Genomic DNA, 24,092 nt, shown 5'->3' on the forward strand with positions numbered 1-24,092 from the left:
TAAACGAAAATTTACCTGTACAAGGCCCCAAAGTGATGGTGCCTGCCTGGTCATTAATGATATACATTCGTAAAAACATTTTATCCATTGGGCCCTTATTAGACTAGACCCATTTAGACAGTACAGGCGACCAGCCGAGCTAACAGATTTTGGCTAGACAAGCTGCCGACTCCAGCGACCGCTGCTCATCCCTAACAGCAACCTGATGTTATTACACTGAACAGTTAATTGATGAGTGCCTAACTGCCTAACCAGACCGACGACTGGTTGCATGAATGATGCCTCTGTTCGGTAGTGAGATCAGCAACTGGCTGCCTGATTGCACAACCGTTCTCGCTGAATTAGGCCTAGACTGATAAGGGCTACAAAATTATCATAAACATAAAAAATAGTAATTAGTGCAGTTTGGAAGAGACTCGGAATGCTCCTTATGTGTCTTTATCGTGATATTTAAGCATGACGGAATAATAGCGGATGGAATATAGAAATCTCTCGACAAGCGGTAGTGCGCGGTACAATGCCGTATTTCCGCCTGCTAGCGAGCTTTGTTTGACCTGGTATACTTGATAACACAGAGAGATTTTCAAAACTTCGTTCCCGCGTCGGTTGCGAAGTCGGTCTGACAAGGCATTTAAAAGAAGCAATGTAATAATTTATAAAGAACCATGATTATATCACTGATAAATAAATATGTAAGAAATATTCTATGTTGTATTTTTCTCTCAGGATGCCCTGATCTTTGCCGGCCGAGAATTAGAACTTCAGTTCCGAATGTCGCGCCCTCTCACCGACTTTATGGCGACACTGCACAAGAATGGAGTCGAGGAGAAGCGGCTGTCCAAGTATGTGTCACACATCGTCTCCAACGATGACGTGGTCACTTTCGAGATTACCTTCCCCGAGGAGGGTCAGTACGGTCTCGACATCTACACACGTGAGCTGCCTGTGAACAGTGTCGAGAGCAACGGCGAGAAGCACTTGCTCACGCACTGCTGCAAGTACCTCATCAATAGCTCCAAAAGGAATTGAGTACAACTAGTTAGGTGAAATAGTGCAATAGGCCTACTCCCTTCTCTGTGACCTGTGACAGTAACACCTACCTCAAGCTCTCTGGGAAGAGGTACCGCACGATCACCACACGCTTTAAATAATTATAGAACATTATATACTATACACATATATTTTATGCAGCAGAACAATTTGTACAGTTTTGTCTGTCCTATTGCGGTGCCGCTTCCAAAGAAGAGTCCGAGAGTTCAAATGAAAATTACTGCAATATTTTTGTTGATGAACTACTGAAATACTGCAGTATTGGTTTTGTGTGATTTCACATAAACTGAATAATTTACAAGGTTAAACGAGTATTATGATATCATTGATAAATTAATGTATTTTGATACATAAATTTGAGAAATTAAATTGATAATGTAGATATTGATCAATCTATCAAATCAACTGAGATACTGTAGCATTATTAATTTTGTTTTATTCCACACACAATTGATTTACATTTATTCGATAAATGATATTTGGTTATATAAGTGACATTGAAGTACTGTATGTATATCATGAAAGTACAATATAATGCTGAAGTTTTCTTTTCCAAAAACTAATAAAATCAATGTACATTCCTGAATTTTAATACAAATAAACCTAATAATCACTGTAAGTTGTTATTCTAGCTTGGAAATTTGAAACTGTAAAAATGTATGATACAGCTTATTGTGTTACTTGAAATTCCAGCAGGAAAAATAGGCCCGCTGAGTGTGAATTAAAAAACAAGTTTGCTAAGCCTATTATACTTCTTTAATAATTTTTCAAGTCGCTACGTTTGAAAATACATTTATTTATACTCAGATTTAAATAAGTATGCACCTTTTTATACACACTTTTTCTTAGATAGTTGGTATTTCAAGTTTAATCAAATCTCATGAGAAAATCAAGATGCTAATAATAATTTCTACCTCAAATTTACCAAGCTGAATTTACTTATTTTCAGTGAATCAGCAATATTGTTCTGGAAGATAGAAAAAACCGTTTATAACATCTGAAAACCAAGAAATGAATTTTATAGTTTTTCAAAGTTGAGAAAACTTTAAAACCTTTCCTATTCTTCAGAATGTAACAATTGACTCTCAATGTCACAGCTGAATGCGGAAATACTGATTTTACATCAAGGTCATTTTCAAGGAATGAAAAAGAGATTAAATAAAAAATATGAATATTGAAATGGATGTACAATTTTATTTAAAATATTATAAAAAGTTTCTAGTCATGACAAATTGATTCTGTTCCAAAAATAAGAATCTCAAGCTCTTTACCAATAAAATTGCACTACAGAAATGGCAACCCTTATTATAATACATTCCTTCCAATTTTTTTACCTATGCTCAAGAAAACACTTCTTGAATTCACGATTTCAAACATATTGTTAATTACGAATTATTATTATTATAATTACACTAGGAGAATTAATAAAGTAGAAGAATAATACTCGAAATATGGAATAGTGTACATAATAAATTGTATACTAATTGAAATTACAAATGAGTGCAGTACATGTCTGCTAAGCCATTCTTGATTCCTGACACGTAAAAACTGACTAATATTTTCATTTATTCAATCTTTGAAGAGTGTTTGATTATTTATAATGACATTTCCTATGACATAATATGCATTTATTATTTTATTTAATCCCAGTATCCTACATAAATAGCTTGCTATAGCTGTAACTTCGTACAAGCCTACGTATAGACTCAAATATATATTTTGTATTCAACTCAGCTCCCAGGAAAAAAGAAAGATTGGCTGACATATACTGCATTCTTTCTTAAGCCTGGTTTACACATCGCAAATTGGCGAGACAGTTGTCTTTGCACAATTGCCATCACGTGGTTGCGGATTGTCGGAGGCCAGGCCAGTTAAACGAGAAGATGTTTATACGCGGCCAACTATTGGCACGTCAGTTGACAGCTAAATATGGCCGAGTTCTCGTCATCTGTTGTAACTGAACTGGCAAAAACAAGACAGCGCTACTGGCCTACACCGTTCACACGCGGCTCCAATTGTCGCGACAACTGAGATTCCGAGTGGTGGGGGGCTCGCTGGGCCCAATTGACTGTCCATAGTCTACTACCGGAGACAGTTGAATTTCGGGCCAATTGTCGGGATAGTTGGCAAGACAATTGGCCTGAATTGTTTATACGAAGACAATAATTTCATGCCAGTCGGTTGCCTTATGACAATTGTCTCGCCAATTGGCATCGTATAAACTAGGCTTTATACTGTAAACACTGAACATAATAATATACTAGAAATAAATCATTTATTTGATTCAAAGTGTAACAAAGGTAGAATGTAAATATTAGATTATATATAGAATATCATTTCAAATTTGATATATTTTATGCATAGTCAAGCTATTGAATATCATGTTGTACAGATAGCACCCATGATAAACAGGGTTATATATATATATATATATATATATATATATATATATATATTAATATAATATATATTTGTACTTTTTGACAGTAAATATTATTTTTATGCAGTTGATGGACGAATTGTAGCACCATGGATTTAATATAGCACTATATTTTTCAAGTTGGATCTCTAAGAACTTTTAGAGAAAGAATGCAATAAAAATTCACAAAACAAACATAAACTCTTCAACAACGCTCGCTCGCTCACCTACAAACACAGTTAGTTATATTCAATGATAGTGAAGCTGATTTCTACACGTTTCTATGAACTATGAATGTTATAGTTATTATTTATTAGTAATATTGATATTATATGACATTTTCATCTCTTTAAACTACACAATAGCGATAGCGATTCCGGAGAATAGGTTATTCAAATAATAAAAAAAATACTAATAAATTCAAATCAAGTTAGAAAAAAACTTCTACTCTATAGGAGATCAAAGTGACTAATCCTAATTTAATACTTTTAAAACTCAAGTAAAATACCTATATTACATACAGATTTGCATGTACAGTTTATATTATCATTATACATATATAATATTACATTAAATAAAACACAGAATAACATTACAATGGTAGTAAGAGACTTCAAAATTGAATAGTTTAAAATTAGAGTTTGATTTTGATGACAACGCATTGAAATAATACTGTGGTTGGTATGAAATTGAAACTATCAATTCAATACAAAAATATGGTAATTTTTTAACTTAATGACTAATCATCCTGCATAAATTTTAATGTGACTTTTGTATAGAAAATAAAATTTAAATACAAATTGTAAACTATGAATAAAAAATAAAGTTCATTTCTGTTAGTTGATTCAATACACCAACATGACATTTCATAAATTTTAGTAATTTTCTGATGTAGAAAATATTGTTATAGGTTCTAGGTGCAAGAGATAAATAATTTATTATAATACAGGACGGCCAATATTGAGGTATCATGAACATTTCCATACACAATTGAAATAATTTTACTTGATTGTAGGCTCCTACATTATCACCAAAGTCCTTGTAACTGTGGGGAAAGGATTGAATTGGATCTCCAAGTTTCTAGTCTTGACAAGTACCTTTTTGTCATTTTTTTTGGTTTTATCTCACAGAATTAAAATTAATTGAGATTCACACAAATAGTAACAAAGAAGGGCTGAATCCTAGTATTGGGTAATTCATTTATTTCAATAGAATCTGATAAATAAATGTTCTGTATTGGAATCCATGCAATTATTTTACAATGACATTTTGCTGTATATTCCAACAAATTGATACTGAGCTCGTTGTTGTGGGCTGGGTTCTTGGTGTTTTTGAGTAGCCCCATAGAATAAGGTTGCAGGTTGTCAAATGATGCGGAGGGGGACGGATTTATTCCTGGTTTAGAAAATGACACCTTCTGAAACAAAGCATTCACAGCGTTTATGGCATCTCTTGTAGAGCTGCACTGCTCAATCATGAACTCTGAAGTTAGAACTATCCCAGCCCAAAGACAAAAAGTTCGAAATTAATTTTATTGAATACTAGCAGGTAACCCAGGCTCCGCAAAGGGTCTATTTTAAAACTTGACAAACTAAAAACTTGACCGAGTGGAATCTCGAAGAGTTTGAAATAGGCCTAGAATCATCCACGGTTAATTTAAGAATCTAAATTCAAAATTTCAAGTTAATTTCAGTCCAGCAGTTTAGACGTGATGATGCGTAAAACATAATTTTCCTATCCCGTACGTGTATGAGCCAGTTATTTCCTTTATTATAGTAAAGATAAGTTCTTTAACTTGATTCTAACATAATAAAGTGACAGAACTGAAAAATTCTTTAGAACCTTATCCAACCTGACAAAATTGGACTGGTTTTTAATTTAGAAAGGTACCAATTTTAACCATCTGTTTCGATGAGGTAGTCTCTCTAGATTATAGTACTACAGAGTGGGTGAAAAGTCCGAGAACGGCTTAATATCTCATAAACAAAGTTGATTTTATGGTGGGTGTGATTGGAGATCCTACTAAAATTGAAAATACTACTTTACTATCACTTCAAAAACCTGTTCCGCCATATTGAATGCAACTATGTTTTTTTTTAAATAGGAAGGTGGTCATGCGATACATGATTTCGATACGGAATTTCAAGAAAAAAAGAATGGCGAAAACCGCATATCGATATCTTAAAACCGTTTCAAAGATATACACATTATTAATCAATGCCATTCAAAGCAGAAAGGGAAGAGAAAAGTATGAGAACGGCTTAGTAACTCAAGGAAAAATGTGATTTCAATGTGGGTATGATTGGTGATCCTACTCAAATTGAAAAAACCATTTTACTATGATTTCAAAAATCTGGTCAGCCATCTTGGATCCGCCATATTGAAAACAACTTAATTTTTTTAAATAGGAAGGTGGTCATGCGATACATGAATCAATATGGAATTTGAAGGCGAAACGAATGGCGAAAACCGCACATCCTTTTCTCGAACCGTTTGGAAGATATTCACATTATAAATCAATACCATCAAATCAGAAATGAAATAGAAAAGTGGTATTGATTAATAATCTGAATATCTTCCAAACGGTTTGAGATATGGATGTGTGGTTTTCGCCATTCATTTTTTCTTGAAATTCCGTATTGAAATCATTTATTGCATGACCACCTTACTATTTAAAAAAACAAAGTTGCATTCAATATGACGGACCAGCTTTTGAAGTCATAGTAGAGTAGTATTTTCAATATTCTAGTAGGATCCTAAATCACACCCACCGTCAAATCACCTTTGTTTATGAGATATTAAGCCGTTCTCAGACTTTTCACCCACCCTGCATATCAACATATGGTATGTAGATTTCAATTATAATATATGCATGTCCCATGAATGAAATTTGAACATTAATTCTGAAAAATCTAGAAGGAAAATTGAAATTTGAGCTTCGAGGTGCATGAGATTGCTATTTTTAGAATCGATGTGCAAAATTTGAAGATCTAAATCATTCCCTTTTTTCCGGTATGCAATCCTCAAGTTGACATGTTTTGATGCGAACAAACATACAAACACAACCCTACTCTCCCATATTATACAGAGTGTTTACGAACTCCCGACCAATACTCTAGGGCATTGTTCCTGGGTAAAAAACATATCTAAATATCATATTTAAATTGTCCGGAAGTCTTCAGTTACTCACACCTAAAAGCACGTGTATACATAAACAAACCAAAAACCCTTGAAGCCCTAACCATAACAATAACAACCTCTCACAACGTCTACAGGAGTATATGGACAAAAACGGACAGCTGTTAAGCATTATTCAACAGATGTTATTTTTTGTACATAATCAATGATTTAATTTTTCCTCTCCAATTTTTATAATGGCAACATCAAAGGTACATACTAAAAAGATGAATTTTGAGTTTCGTTAAAATATGAGTGTGTAACTGTTATTTTAAATCATACATATCTCCCTGCCCAACCCTGTACAAGGCTATTTCTGCATAATATGCAATGTGAATCAGGTGGCAAACAATTTATAATGACAAAGGCCCACCGCAAAGCACACACACATAATCAACGACCCACGCTTATACACATTCAAGGTCAAGCGAACCCACACGCTGGGCTGGGTCTGTCACCGCAAAGTCACCTACAGTCCACATTCCACGCTACCTCAACAAAAACCGAGTATAGCCGAAGAAACCCGACTTAAAACCGGCAGAGTACAGTTTGTATAAAATAAGTTGAGACATATTTATATTGTACTTCATGTTTTTATACTGTTTTTAATAATAGAGTTTTTACCACGACAATTCCTCAAAAGCTATCAGCTGAGTAGTGTCTTTATTTGTTAAAGACTATTGAAATGTCATGTTATTTTATACAGACTATAAATAGATGACCAGTTGTGAGAATGCGCCTCTTCCGTATCCATCTCTGAACTAGACTGATGAACAAAGCAGCTGATTGCCTTTAGAAAGGCTAAAACCAAAATGACTAGACAAAGCGAACAGAGTAGTTGCGCTAGTTGTAGGCATGAGCAGTACAAGGAACGAGTGACCCACGTTCCATAGATCCTGTGAACAAATCACAAACCGATCCACGTGTGGATATCTACTTCGTGGAATGTTCTCGGCTGGGTGCAGTTTCCGGCGCGCCATTGCTAGCAATGATTTTACAAAACTTCCCACGGCGTGGGTTGAAGTGGCATGGATTAGCGTGCGTCTACTTTGCGGCGGGCCTAAACCCTTTGCGCGTGAAAATTAGAATGGAAATAGAACAAAAGGCATAATAGCTCACATATCGGCAGGGCACACATGCTATTCAACTGCCGAGCTGCTGTGCAAATCAACACAGACAGGTAGCAAAGTAGATGCATTGATGCTGCGACTGATGGAGCCTCATCCGCGTAAAAGATAAATGTACCTAGAATACAAGGTAGTGTTCATGAAAATATGCGCAGTAACAAATTTTAAACCTGCTAATCAGTGTGACATCATTGGTGCTATAAAAATCTATTCTTCCTATCATTTCAATATATAATTGAGCAGCTTTGTTTTTCGTTCAAAAAGTTAATAGATTTCGGATCCCATCAACATCTCCTACGACTCATACAATATAATATCTTCATTTTTTAGAGTTTCAAAAAAATTTACAGTCGTCTGTATCTTTCAGAATACTCTATTTTGTAAGGGCATACACATCGGAAACCTTTTGTTGTTATATTGAAAAACCTACTGTTCGGGAGGAGTGCTTGCCCGGGAAAGCTCAACAAGCCCAGTTTTCCGGGTTGTGGATCTAAACCAACTTGAACAGTACAAAATCACAGCTGAAATAATACCGACTGGCAATGGTGGCGGGGATAAGGTGAGATCAACAACAGTAAGTGAGTGTTGAACTAGTAGTTTATACAACAGTTTTATAATAGAGGTCTTTAAAGCATGATGGATGAAGAGTCAAGACACAATTGAGTGAGTGTAGCGAGCTAATAGTTTTCAACAACATCGAGTCTGATTATCTGCCTGTTCGTAATACTACCTCAAGGTAGTATTTTAGGCCCAATTTTGTTCATAATATATATTAATGACATGCCAACAGTTAATTGGGCCCTCAGCTAAGAGGTATCTGTTCACCGATGATCTGGCAGTTTGTACAAGCACAATGCCTGAACTAAATACCAATAGATTGATGGATGGAGTGACCCTTATTATTGAGGACTGGTGCAATGCTAACTTGCTGTGTCACAATTTGGATGAAATACAAAAACCTTACAGTGTCGTATGGTAATAGTTTACAGATTAGAAGCCAAAACATTGTTAATTTTCTTGCTTTCAATATGGACAGGGCATTGAACTGGAATAGTCATATTGGTAAAGTGGCAAAAAAGTTAAGTGAGGGTCTTTTCATTTTAGAAGGTTGAGGAAAGTAGTGAACTTAGAGGTTATACTTACAGTATATTATGCTCATATTCAGAGTCATCTATCTTATGGGACTTTGATTTGGCGCTCTCAAAGCTAAGCTATCAAATTATTAAGGTTACAAAAAAAAGCTGTGTGATTAATTTGTGGCCTTCCTTACAGAGGTAAGGAGAGCTTCAAATCAATACCTATCATGCCACTACCCTCAATTTATTGGTGTTTGGCATATGTCAAGGAAAACTATAGTAGATATATGCAACAAGGTATGGATCACAATTATAATACCACAAGGAGAAATCATCTAGTTGTAATTTCTGTAACTTTGCAAATTCAAAAAACATGATATTATACCTCTATTAAACTATTCAATGCTGTACCTCAGAGAATAAGACATATGCCACAACATTTACTTTTGAAAACAATTAAAAACGTTATTATTAGGTGAAAGAATATTATGATAATTTTAATACTATGACAATTTAATCTAGTTCATTTTGATGTATATTTATTAACTGTCTGTGATTCTCTAACTATTTAATGTTTTAAATGTCATTGAATTATAACTATTGTAGTACTCCTGGCGATCTCAAAATGATTTGATTTGTACTGAATAATGATTTTTCAAAAATGAGTGAAATTTGAAGGAAGAATCAATGTTGATGAATTTTAGTTTTTGATTAACAATATCTTCCGATTGTTACCATTTGAATGTCTAATTCAAAATCCTTCTGGGCGAAATTCTGTGCTCTACAATCTGATACCAGAGAGAGCACTCTATATCATATAGATTTCCAGGTACATCTGATAACAGTGCTCCTTGTATTTAAAAAAAACACATTTATTCAGCTTCAACCATCATCATTAACTACATTAGCCTTACATTGAGATTTTGTACAATGATATAAGTTCATAAGATCATGTTCTATGAGAATCACCCGTTAGGGTAGGCACACACCAGTTAGTCAAGAAAAGTCTAGACACGATTAGTCACAATACATCACATAGTTGCTTATGAAGCAAAACACACCAATTAGTCATTGAAATTAGACATGTCTTCATAAGCAACTATGTGAAGTATTGTGACTAATCGTGTCTAGTCTTTTCTTGATTAAATGGTGTGTGCCTACCCTTAGATGCACTCCATTTCTGTATTTCCTAGTGAAGAAGCGTGCATAATTAAACCTCCAATCTGACAAGAGCTACCAGCGTGGGAATACTCCTCTAGAATTAATTCCAGGTATTAATTTTGTAACATCTTTTGTATTGGATGTGCATCTAATTTTCCTTCAAGTTAATGTAACATTAATTTTTGTGTGGAACAATGGAATAAAAAAGGCAAAAGATTCAAGACTGTCAAGAACCAGCCGGCTTTTGATATCTGGAAAAATCCTTGAGCTCAAAAACACATGGCATCAGAATTTGTGTGTAAACCAAGGGTATTAAATCAGATCATGCGTTGGAAGCCTATGAATTGAGGAACTTCTTGTTGTACATAGGACCTGTTGTTTTGAAAAATATTATGGACGATGAGAAGTATTTGAACTAGATTGAATTACACGTCTCAACCACTATTTTATTGAACTCAAAACTTTGCAAGAAAGAAACCATGCATGACAATTGTAGGAAACTCTTGACACATTTTGTTCAGTCAGTAGCTGCAATTTATGGGAATCGTTTTTTCAATCATAATTTATATGGATTTTTTCACTCATATTGTTGATGACGCTGAACATTTCATGAACATCATAGGAGACTTTCCCTTAAATGTCATTTCAGCATTTTGTTTGAAAATTATCTTCAGAAGGTGAAATTTTTGATCCGAAGCTGTAACAAACCCCTCGAACAAATAGGAAAGAGGTTGCCCAGAAGATTTCCCATAGAATCAGGCTTTAATGGAAGAAAAAATGCTGACAAGGTGACATTTCAATAAAAATCTAGTCAATTGAACGGTCCATTGCTGGCTTTTCACTCAGATCCACAGTACAATATAGCCAAATTCCTCACCTTTGAAATATCCACAAAGGTATGTGACAGGTACTGTGAGACTGATGATGGTGACATTATTGAAATACATAACATTTTTGCTGGTCTGGAGCAAAAAAGATCATGGTGGTCGTTGGAAAAAATTTTTCCAACAAGATGTCTTTTCACAGTAGAACAATAGACAGTACTGTTCTTGGTATTTTTAAAGTGAAAAATCTGTCCTCATACAAGTCTTGGGATTTATAAAAAAATTACCAAAAAATATGTTTGTTAGCCAGTATAATCACACAAGACAAAACATCAGATCAGAACATACCAAAAGTTGTCTTTGAACAATGGAAGAATGAGGACAAACAAGATATCATTGGTTATTATTCTCCAATCCCAGTAGAAATACAGTCTCTTAATTTTCGCTCTTGATAGCCTAGTTGGGGATAATGATGGAGAAAATTTGTTTGGCTAGGCCAAACTACTCTATTATTTTTCAACTACTCTATTAACATTTCAAAATCCTCAAATGTTACAATAATATTTGATTCATCAAATTACCAAAAAATATGTTTGTTAGCCAGTATAATCACACAAGACAATAAATTATTGAGCCTTTTCAAGGGGAAATAATTATGTTATGGAGAGTTGGCTAGACAAAGAGCTACCAAGCCAAACAGTAGTCTCAGTCAGTGAGAGAGGTTGGATGGACACCACTCTCTCCTTCAATTGGTTTCGATATGTATTTAAAAAAAAAACATTTGGTAACAAAGACCAGTTTTGTTGATAAAAAAGTAAAAAAAAAGTTTTGTTGATTTATGATGATCATGCAAGCCACATATCATTATTTTCATCTGGCTGTTTGTCTTGGGGTAGTACTTGAATGGAAATGGAATAGGATATATATTTGTTGAATCTGAAATATTTGGAGAGAATACAGTTGGAAATTTATTGATGGGAGCTCAGTTGAATAGAGGTGTGAGAGCAAGCAATCAATTCAATCAAACAACTACAAGAAGGGCTCATGAACGGTTAAAATATGAGAGATTGTCAAAGTATATTTGAGTGAAGTCAGGAGCTATTTGTGGAGTTTTTTTAAGAATCACAATGCAAAATCAATGACTACTTGAAATTTATGACTGCTTATTGTAACAAAGTTTAAATTATTTTAAATTGTATTCGTGTTGATAGGGAAGGACTCTGATTTTGCACATAGAAAAAGTGCTGTACGAGAAATGATCCCATACTTTTTTCATGCAATCACACAAACTATGTTATGGAGTCTGTGTTATATCTAGAAAATATGAAGAAATGATGAAGATGAATGATATCCAATAAAGGAATCTCTGTGACAAAAGGATAGATTGGAAATTTAATAAAGTGGCAACCGATTAGAGATGGGCTAGAAATCGCAGACCTGTTACTTTGTCACTGCTTCGGCTCTGGAACAGTTGTTTCATGTAACAGTTCCAATGAAAATGCTGTTCCAGTTGTTCCACTGTTTTGCCGTTTCACCGCTACATGAAAATGAGTGGAAAGTGGAACAAATTTGAAACCTGGAACATGTCAATCTGTTCTGTTCCGTGATCAGCTTTGAGTTCTGAGTTCTGAGTTGTTTTCTGTTTCAGCGTTGCTTGCTTGTTCCTTGCTTCTTCCTGTTTCCTGTATTTTTATATTTTGGTGAAACGTGTGTTGAGTCAATTGAGGTGAAATAGTGAAATTCGAGTATGAGTAAACGTTTGAAAAGCTCCATTTGGAGTTATTTCACTGTTACAAGTGAAAAAGATAAAAGTGCAAAATGTGACATCTGCAGCATGACATTATCGTACAAATCTTCAATTACGAACTTGAAGAAGCACATGGAACGAAAGCACCCAACTGTGCAATTGAGCAATGTAGGTTTAGGTTGCAGTAGGCTCGACTCAGCATCTACAGGGCCTTCAGCTCCAGTTACTGGTATGTTAAATTCATTTATTGGGTGTAAATGTGGAATACGGGCCCAGCTACCTGGATGCAAATTTCCGGCTGCAATAGATTCAGCATGCTATTCTGATGACGAAATGACCAAATATAGCCGTCGCTCGCCTCTGGTTTTGAAATAAATCGATTTTGAAATCACCATTTTTACATGCTATTTCCCCATAAGAACGTATGATGATGTGTCAAAGCAGGGCCATCTTAAATACAGGGCCATCAAGATGGCCTTGTTTGAAGGCATGCCCAATCCTAAGCAAACCTAACCTAACCTCGCTAGAAGGCTAGAATTGTGGCGGGGACTGTCAGATTCTATGACTGTCAAGTTTTTCTGTTCCATTTTCTTCTCTACCAAGTCCTATTTCATATTTTTGACACGTCAGCGTGAGTTCTTATGGGGAAATAGCATGAAAAGTTGGTGATTTCAAAATCGATTTTTTTCAAAACCAGAGGCAAGCGACGGCTATATTTGGTCATTTTGTCATCAGAATAGCATGCTGAATCTATTGCAGCCGGAAATTTGCCTCCAGGTAGCTGGGCCCGTATTTGACACTTTTGCCATTTATTGTTGAAACATTTCACAAAATTCATAAGTTAACTATGATTTGATGGACTTGAAAGTGGTTTGCAGTGTGTCTAACTATGAACATTCATTTCAGATGAAGAAGCTGGGACTTCATCAGGATCAGCATCCACTTCCATTCCTCTCACTTCTGGATCTGGATCAGCATCAGCATCCACTTCCATTCCTCTCACTTCTGGATCTGGATCCAATCCATCTTCATCAAGAAGCGTACAGGAGAAACCACAAACTTTAATAACAAATTTTGTACCAAGAAAAATGACAGTGTCATCAAAAAAGAAAATTGATCAGTCTTTTTTAAAGCTGTTCACCAAGGACTACCAACCTTTTTCTATAGTTGAAGATGAAGGATTCAGAGAATATTCTGAAGCCATGAATCCATCTTACATACAGTTCCTGCAGCATATGAACAATGTTTGAATTTAGTAAAAGAAAAGCTTCTAAGTGTAACTAGTGTTTGTTTGACCACCGATTGTTGGACCTCTTCAAATAATGAGAGCTTTATTGCAGTTACTGCGCATTTTATTGATGAACAGTATAATATGGTGTCTACATTATTGGAGTGTTCTCAATTTGAATTATCTCATACAAGCAGTAATTTAGCTAGTGAGTTGAAAAGAATTGTTTCTGAATTCAATTTACAAAATAAAATTTTACTAGCTGTATCAGATAATGCAGCAAATATCAAAAAAGCTATACTGGTAGACTTGGGGTGGAAACATTTTGGGTGCTATGCACACACTTTGAATCTTATTGTAAATGATGCTATGCGGAATGTGTCAGTTGTTGTCGAGAAAATAAAGACAATTGTTGCTTTTTTTAAACGTAGCTCTTCAGCATATGAAAAATTGATTGCATATCAAAAAAATTCCGGTGTCAATCCCAAAAAAATTATTCAAGATGTGGTGACTAGGTGGAACTCTACATACTATATGATTGAAAGATTTGTTGAATTACAAGATGCTATTCGTAGTACATTAGGTTTGATTGATAAAGAGTTACCGCATCTCTCCCCTGAGGACTGGAAAATTGCTGGGGAATTGTGCAAAATTCTAAAACCATTTGAAGGTATAACAGTTGAAATGAGTGGTGGAAATTTTGTCACAGGTAGTCTAGCAATAATATTTACTCGTGGACTCATATCAGTGTGTAAGAAGTTTACCAAGCAGCCTTTCCATGAAAATATCAAAAAAGTTGTGAATGAACTTTTAAATGGTTTGGACACTCGTTTCAAAAATATAGAATTTAGCAAGACTATAGCAATGAGCACCTTTTTAGACCCGAGATTTAAGATGCTTGGATTTTCAAATCCAAATGCAGCTGAACAAATGAAAAAGTTTGTAACTGAAGTGCTCACTAAAGAAATTGGTGAAAAGAGGCAACTGAGGGAACCTGAACCATCTACATCCACATCAGTGTCAGTTAGTGATGTAGGTGAGTTTTCGTATTGGGATGAATTCGATACTATCGTTGCAAATTTGCAGCCTGCTGGAACTGCAAATTCTGCTGCCATTGTTGAGATTCAGCGATATTTGGAAGATGGTGTAATACATAGGACCGAAAATCCTTTGCAATGGTGGAAGAATCACGAGGCCGTCTACCCAAACCTCGCAAAACTAGTGAAAAGTAAGCTGAATATTGTAGCTACATCAGTGCCTAGTGAAAGGATTTTTTCCAAAACTGGATACATTCTGAATGATCGACGTTCCCGACTTTCTGCTAGCAAGGTGCAGAAGTTGATATTTTTAAAAGTAAATTCTAAGTTACTGTAGTTTTTTTTATTTTTAAGTTATAATACAAATTAATTTGTATTAATAATTAATAATAAAGAACTGTGTGTATATAATTTTTCTGTATTTTATTTCTGAACTATAGTTCTCTCTGTAAAATTAAATTACAAATTTTCAAATCATCAATTTGAAATAATTTTGAACTCTTCCAGCATATATTTCTGTTGAAATTGCAAAGGCCTTTCCTTATTGAAATCAAAGATATTTTCTATCCAGAAAATTGAAAGAATTTACAAAAGCTATATTGGGCTAAATAATTATACCATATCCAAAGTATCCTCACACACATCGAATGTAGTTCAAGAGAAACAAATTGATAAAATTATACATCCTCAAAATAGTGTTGAACGTTTCCAATGTTTTTATGTTATATTTTCCAATAGGTAGCATGATTTCTTTAATACCATATGAACATTGTTTCCAGTTTATATCTCACTTGGAAAAGCCATCAAGCTGTGGGTTTGAAAATCAATACAATAATTATAGTTCATGAGCAAGTTCTACAGCCCAGGGGGCCTACTAGTATTCTTTAATTTTAGCCTTCTTGGCTGCAGTGATAGAAATGATAAAGTAAACAGTATGTTCACACAAATAATTGTAAGCCTATTTTTGCGAGAACCTAAAAGTCAAATAGATGTTGATGTTGTTCTGTTACGAAAAAATGTGTAGTTTTCTAGTTCAGAACAAATAGTGCTTGGCAAGTTGTTTCGGCGAAGCAGGCAGTGCATTGCGAGCACTACTTGCTTCATTGGAACAGTTGTTCCAGCGAAGCAGGTTAAAATCACTGTTCCTCAACTGGAACTGTTCCACTGAAATAACAGTTTGGCACATCGCTACAACCGATCATGCTGTGTAGCAAACCCTCATTCGATCATCTAAGCTCATGGGGGAGTGATTGGAATAGCTAGTACTTCCAAGGCTTTCCTGAAATGGCTGCTACTATATTCAAATAAATCTTCCATCAAAGATATTCCGTTCAATTATGGATATCACTGGAAATTATGAAGGAAGTCAACGAAGGAAGTAAAACAAAAATAATGAGAGATAGAATGATTTCCAGAAGCGTATAACCTTCTCACGAGGACATGATATTTTTATTCAAGACTCTGATGAACACCAGAATCTGCAAAATGTTATCAATGGTCTGGAAGCAAGTGTGTGATTCTCTTTTGAATGTAGAAAGAGATAGTTATTCGCTCTCCAACGATTTTTATCTGAAGAGAGTTGTGGCAGAGTGTAAAAGTGTATTCTCACCTATAAAAAGAAACAGAGTGCTGTCATTTTCCACGATGCAATCAAACAAAAAAATCTTAGTCTTAGTTCATTCTTGAACAAAAAGATCTGATCTCTGTATTTTTACTAGCTGTTTAAAGATAATTCAGCATTAAAGTTTTAGTGCAGCATGCATTTCTAAAATAACCGCAATCTTTGTCAACATCTGATGGATATTTGAAAAAAAAAACACTTAATCTCACTTGACAAATGGAATTGTAAGTGAGACAAGTTGTGGATTTATAACTAAATCCCTGAATATCGTTGACAAAGGACAAAGGACTCTTTATCGTTGCCGTGTCACATAATGATGACATGGCTCTCCTGAATTCAACTCCTTCACTTCTCAAAACTTTCAATACGCTGCAAGATTATGGAAACTTTGTGATAAGAAAAGTTACGAAAATTCTCAATGAAGATGGAGTGATGCAGGCGGACATTGTTTTTCATGTATATGGTCAAAATTCGAACGAAGGTAGTGAACATACTAGAAGTAGCAGAGTAAAAGAATCACTCTAATAATATGCTATCCAAACCATCGAGACTTAATTTCCAAAGCTGTGACAGATTTATTAATGTGACAAGAAATGCAATAAGAAACAATTGATAGAGGCTATTTCAATAAGTCACTATGGACACTATTCCACTTCTTGATGGAAAAAGGTGCATTATTTTAAAAATTGAATTTAAACGCTTTGTTAAATCTACGGGAATACGACGAATAAGAAATATCTATAGGATGTCATGTAGTTGCAAATGAATATGGATAAGATACATATCTGCTCACGCTTTCTCAGGCAGTGGTACTACTAGTAAATTACGGACAAAGAAAGTAATTCATATTGAGATGAGATTCAAATATACCCTTTACTAGGGAAAATAGGTTAGGAGGAACTGTGTGAAGAGGATTTAATTGATTGCGAGAGTATATATAAATCATCTTGAGAAAATGGGGAAACCTGTGTTACCGGCCCATATAGGATAACAATTTTCAATCCATCTTCTCTATAAGAAACATAATATCAACTCTTCCAGTAACATCTGACAGCTTCAGACTTAACTATCACTGTACCTGTGCACAAACTTATTTAAGGTATAATCCATTAGTAGACGATAGCTACGTGCAGAAATACAGTCAACTTGTTACTATTTCAAAACGGTCTGAACGGGAATACTGGATTAATCAATCAAAAGTTAGTGGAATACCATTATAATATTACTATTAGAAAACAATTTGAATGAATATTTAAATTTTAATTTCACTTTTTTATACATATCTATTATATTATATTAGATATAATTTCTCGAAAGTTCACGACAAACTGAGAATTCACGAGAGTTTGACATTTTCATACTGAAAATAATGTTGATGATGAATTAATTCCATTTCATTCCACAGGCATTATTTGGAAATTAACTGACAACTACATCAAGTAAGCGTGGCTAGTGTGTAGTTAATTTAGCTTGCAGCTTATCACAATAAAATAACTTGAAATAAAAACAAAAACACATATTATATGTGTCACGTGGTATTTTAGCACCATAAAATATTTTTGAAATGAACTATTGAGCTTTAATGGAATTATAAAATATAAAGGGAAGATAGCCTAGTCAAAGTACCACTCAAGTAGAATCGAATGTTATTAGTGATAAAGAGTAGTCTAATCATATTATCTAAAGCGATAAGAAAAACATGCAAAATTGTAATTCAACAATAATGAGGATTCATTGGCAGAATTAAAAATTATAAAGTGGCTTATTTATTATTGGCAGATCATAAAAAATAAAAGTTTGCATGTACATTTGAGGTTAGAATTGTTTGTTTTTGTTTTAAATGAATCAATCGATCTTGGATAAATCGACAGTTCTTTGAATTGATACCTAACGAATCAGCTGATCAACCAGTATAAATTGAATTATAAAGTTTACTCACAAAATATGTATTATATACACTAGGGAAGGTTTATGTAAATAAATAGGGACAACTATTATTGCTGCATGAGTATTTATTGCAATCTAAAAAAGTATGAAAACCAAGAGTATACAAAGCTCATATAAAAAATTAAATGTACACTACTTGATAGTATTGTATATCACGATTTATTTATTGGAATAATCTAAGACAATCACTCCATTTATTTATATAAAAACTTTTTATTTATCTTTCTATAACAAAGTTGGAGAAACCCTGAATCTGAAGTAACCAATCGTATTGAGTCTTACTAAAATTAGAAAGCCAATCAGAAGGAAGCTTACAAATCGTTCAAGGAAGAGATGGAATTTTTCTGGAAATCATTTTCTCTTTGGCTTGTGATACCAATCTGTGAGGATGCACATGGAAATTAGGGTTCTTTCTTCCTATTAAATTTTTAAAATCATCAAGCCAATCCCTTTTTTTAAATGTAAACTATTTGTAATTAATGTTTATTTATATGTGAACTCAGTGTTGTTAAAGAGTTCTTAATTGTAATCTGTTCCCATAATATATCTTTAATACTGAAAGAAATTTATAAGAAATCTGGACCATGCACGAGCCCAGCAGAGATAAAAAGGACCTGCATAATTAATTATTGGAAATAATTAATTTACTCTACAAGACTTTCAAGAACATCATTACTGTGAGTGTTTAGTTCAAACGAGCTCGTTTTTTAAAGGCCTTTTAATAAGAATTGGGGAATTGATCAAAGCACTATATAAATTAATTCAAGTTTAAAAAATTCGCAACGTGTTGAGTGCTATCATAAAGTCTATAAGAACGTTTTAGGAATTTATTTGATTTACGTAGGAAGCTTACTTCCATGCATGGCACGAACTCATAAAAATCCTGAGATCATTGTATGATTAATTATTATTTGCTCATTGATTGAAGTATGTCATGTTAAATCTACAGACCAAACAGGTTTTAAGTTGTAGAATTCTGAATTGACTTGAAGTCCACGTATCAGTATTAAATACAAATTTATAATTTTTAAAGCTCACAATGGTGAATGCTATTAAGCCTTGTGATAATCATTCAATTTATAGAAAATAACTTATTTAAAGAAAATTATAGGTAGATATAAGAATATTTTATATTTTATGGGAATATATTTTATGTTTTATGTCAGCATACAAAATCATAGAAGTTTTTATTATATCCTAATTCATCTCGTGATATACAGTTTGAGCTGTCTTGATACCAAGAAAAAATATTCTGCAGCACATAAAATTAGTGAATCAATTTATATTAATCTTATTAAGAGAATTCAGTACTTATCATCCTTTGATGATAGTCATACTGGTCCGCCGGAAAAACCATATCGATAATTATATTAATAAGGTTCCAGTTATATCATATAAGGATCCAGAGAACTTCAAGAACTGGCGTTGTAAGTTCTAAGGAATTTCAGAAGGATAAATTGGTGAATACCTGTATTCATAACGAGCGTTTTAAAAATCAACTAGAAAAAACCATAGTTGGTCTTCATTATTCTCGATTGGATACATGGTTACTGGTAATCAGTCATCGACTATCTTTTTGATTTCCTCATTGGTATTCTTCAAGAACTTCACGGAAGCAGCGGTAAGAATTATTAATCACCAGTCATTGAACCCTGTGGTGATTAATTGTATTTGGAAAATTCATGCATCTACCACTGAGCTAGAGCTGTGGTTTGAACCCAGCAATTTTGTGAGCCGGACGGCCTCAACTTTTTGTGAATTTATTTGCAAAATAGGGACTTTAGCAACCGCTCTTATAAATATCAAGAATACTGCATCATCTGTAAAGGATTTGCAATTTACCACTTTACATATGTTATGATTATTCCATCTTGATAAATTTATTAAGAGTGTCATTTATTTCAAACTGTAATTTCTTAGTTTCCTTGCAGAATGAGATGAAGTTTGTAATTTTGACCATAATTTGTAGAATATGATGAGAATTATCAATTATTGAGGCTTGAGAGTTGAAAAATCTTGTTCAGCGACCGAAAATACAGAAGATAGCGTTCCTAAAATACATTATTTGAATGCATAGACTGATAGGAGCGATGCGATAGGCAGGCCGCTACGCGCATTAAGGCTGTGCAAAGGCTAAAAATAAACTTTCTACTTGTGAAATTTTTCAAAGTTTTCGATTTGTGTATCATTAGGCTACTAAAATGAAAAAGTTTTCTCAGGAAAACATTTTTTTCCGATCATTACTTTTTGACATATGAGCGCCTAAAGTTTAAATTTTTGGGACAGAACATTTCAAATTCGGTAAGAGATGAATCCATGAGATTTAGAGGATAGATTCTTCACGGTATTGGTGATCTAGTAAAACAAAAATTTTCTAAAAATATCAATTTCTAAGATAGTTATTCAATTTACTAAAAATAACCAAAAATAACTTTTTTCAATTTTTTTTATCAGATCAACAATACCATGAAGAATTCATCCTCTAAATCTCATGGATTTATCTCTTACCGAATTTGAAATGTTCTGTCCCAAAAATTCAAACTTCAGGCGCTCATATCTCAGAAAGTAATGATCGGAAAAAATGTTTTCCTGAGAAAACTTTTTCATTTTAGTAGCCTAATGATATACAAATAGAAAAACTTTGAAAAATATCACGAGTAGAAAGTTTATTTTTAGCCTTTGCAACAGCCTTAATGCGCGTAGCAGCCTGCCTGTCGCATCGCTCCTATTAGTCTATGCATTCAAATAATGTATTTCAGGTTTGAAAATGATACTGCTCCAGCTTGGAGCAAGAGAATGAACTTTTGAAGGAGCAAATTAAAATATTGGAGGAACAATGGAATGCTGCAATCAACCGTTCAATGGATCTTGATATTTGACTAATGTAACTATCATCTTATGAGTTGTGATGTAGCGATAAGGTGGATAATGCTGAGAGATCTACACACGTGAATCCACTTATAGATCGTTTGAGCCTTTTTCTTAGATCGGAACTCCTTTCTGATCAAGAATAATATAAAGAATTAATCATCCTTCCATGTCTTCAGCAGACTAACAGCTACGATTGTGGGGTCTTTGCAATGTATTTTCTCGAGGAAGTATTCATATATGGGAGGAAAAGTACTATTTCATGCCTGGAAAATGACTTATCATTTGATACAAACTTTGATGCTTCTGTGCATAGGTGGAAAATTCTCTGTATTTTATGTAACTATTTAAAACCCAAAAGTTGTGAATTGATAGCCTCCAATGATTCTCCACACGATATAAACAAATTACTTCCTAGCTCTACAAATGCAATGATTCCTAAGACTAGTAATATTTCCTTGGGTATAAAATCAGCAAAGTCAGCCAGCCCTATTTCAACTAAAGAGAAAGTTAGAATCTTTGGCGACAGTCATAGTCGTGATTTGGTAGATAGTTTGAATAAAGTTGAACCTCAAAGGGCAACTAGTGGTTTCATCATGCCAAGTGCTGAATTTGATCCCATTGGTGTTAATATTGAGTGGTACTGGTAATCTATCCAATACTGATCATGTGGTTATTGTGGGAGGAGCCAGGTATAAGTGTGATGAAAGCTAATGATGGAGCCAGGTATAAGTGAATAGCTCCAAGTTTCGTTTAGTTAATGTTTACAATGTAAGAACTTTTCATAATATTTCAAGTTCAATCAATTGGATTGAAGTTTATTGTATTGAAAATGTAAATTAAAGATTTAATTTTTTTTATAAATATTTATGACGGCTGTGAATGGTACTTTTCAATTGAAAATTAGAAGATCAAGAAATATTAATAAGTGGTATAATAATAAGCTTGAAAAACTGAAAGATAAATTGTATCATTTGTAGAAGAGTTATAGAATAGCCTTAAATACTTGCTGCCTATGAAGAATCTAGAAAATTTATATAGGAAGACAAGATCGTCAAGGATTCAATATTCAAATAATACTATTATTAATTCTGTTAACAAGAGTAAAACCTTGTGGAGAATAGTAAATAGCCTTACAAATGTGAACTGTGTTGCAAACATTCCTAATATTAACATGAATTTGAAGAAAAAAATCAATTTTGATGAATTTTAATTTTTGATCAACAATATCTTCCAATTGTCACAATTTAGATGTATAATTCAAAATCCCTCTGGGCGTATTTTTGTGCTCTACAATCTGAGATCAGATAGAACGCTCTCTCTCATATAGATTTCCAGGTACACCTGACAACAATGCTCCTTGTATTGTGAAAAACACCTAATTTTCAGCTCCAACCATCTTCACCTCTTGACCAATTGTCCTCACATTGATATTTCGCACAATGACATAAGTTCATGAGATTATGTTATATGAGAATCACCCGTTAGATGCACTTCATATTAAGTTTAGATGCACTTCAGTATTTCCTAGTGGAGAGGCGCGCTTAAGGACACCTCAATGATAAAAATTTCAAACACTTTATAACTTTTGATACAATGCTCAGATTTCATCGTACTACATTTCATTCTTCTCAGCTCGTCAAGGCGGTCCAAAATCATGCATCATAAGTCAAATTCGGTCGAAAAATGGAAAATGTATTGTTGAGTGTACTTAAGCCCATATTCCAATCAACACAAGAAATGGCCAATTTTTATATTCAAAGCTATGTATCTTGGTAATCCTTTATTATAAAAATCATTACTTGATCTTGAAATGTACAATAGAAATTTCTCTTTCATCTGCTGTAAATGATTCATGAAAAAATATGTTCGTAAAGTGAGATTTGATTGTTTAAAAATTTAGATATTTTTCTCATATTAACGGTTTTGACAGTTCTATGACAGGGAAAAGTGATTCAAGATGGATTTTACGCAACTAAACTCTTAGAGAATGGATTTACCTACAATTTGGAATCAATCGTGAGTTTCTATGATGTATCAGACTCGTTTTAGAAACTCTTCATCAACAGTAAAGTCACGAAAAAAGGAAAAACTGAAATCGCCATTTTTAAAATCTTCTGTAACTTTCGAATTGTATTTGAATCAAAAGTATTATTTATTTGAGTGGGTAGAAGGGGACAATTTCTACATCCTCACTAGGTTTGAGAATTTTATCAGAAGTATTTTACAAGACATGCAGCTTTGAATATAGAAATTGGCCATTTTTTTAGGTATTGGAATATGGGCTTAAGTACACTCAACAACAAATTTTTGCATGATTTTGGACCGCCTTGACGAGCCGAGAAGAATGAAGTGTAGTACGATGAAATCTGAGCATTGTATCAAAAGTTATAAGTGTTTGAAGTTTTTATCCTTGAGGTGTCCTTAAGCGCGCCTCTCCACTAGGAAATACTGAAATGTATGAAGTGCATCTAACGGGATATGAAGTGCATCTAAACATGATATGAAGTGCATCTAACGGGTGATTCTCATAAAACATAATCTCATGAACTTATTGTCGGTTTAGAGGTAAAACCAGTGGCGGCTCCAGGGTAAAATGCTTAGTACAGCCCAAATATAATGTCATCAAAACTCACCATCTATGTTATTTCTTGTAGACCAAATTCAGTTTCCTGTTCTTGATGGCAGCAAACTTATCAATAATGTCCTCATGGAATGGTGTAGTGTCCATAAGCTCTTTTAGAAGTTCTTCCTCTATTGAAATGACTGCTAGATCATTTAGCTCTACAATCTTCTTGGTGTGTGGAATT

At 33.9% G+C, this 24,092-nt stretch overlaps 2 protein-coding genes across 7 annotated transcripts in view; one reads left to right on the forward strand and one right to left on the reverse strand.

The window, feature by feature from the left end:
* LOC111050323 (hillarin) overlaps positions 1-2,791 on the forward strand; it is a 132,964-nt gene extending 130,173 nt beyond the window's left edge. The window contains exon 11 of the mRNA XM_022336624.2: positions 727-2,791. Coding sequence (XP_022192316.1) covers positions 727-1,029 — 303 coding nt within the window. The 3' untranslated portion in view covers positions 1,030-2,791. The remainder of the gene's footprint in view (positions 1-726) is intronic.
* Positions 1-24,092, reverse strand: part of LOC111049946 (dystrophin) — a 322,297-nt gene that overhangs the window by 95,444 nt on the left and 202,761 nt on the right. For 2 of the 6 annotated variants that reach the window (XM_039421225.1, XM_039421228.1), the window contains exon 12: positions 3,888-4,886. The exons of the other annotated variants lie outside the window; for them this stretch is intronic. In XM_039421225.1, coding sequence (XP_039277159.1) covers positions 4,859-4,886 — 28 coding nt within the window. In that variant the 3' untranslated portion in view covers positions 3,888-4,858. Of the gene's footprint in view, positions 1-3,887; positions 4,887-24,092 lie in introns of those variants that run through there. 6 annotated transcript variants of the gene reach the window in all.

The sequence above is a fragment of the Nilaparvata lugens genome, chromosome 2 (genome assembly GCF_014356525.2).
Source record: "Nilaparvata lugens isolate BPH chromosome 2, ASM1435652v1, whole genome shotgun sequence".
Classification (NCBI taxonomy): Eukaryota; Metazoa; Arthropoda; class Insecta; order Hemiptera; family Delphacidae; genus Nilaparvata; species Nilaparvata lugens.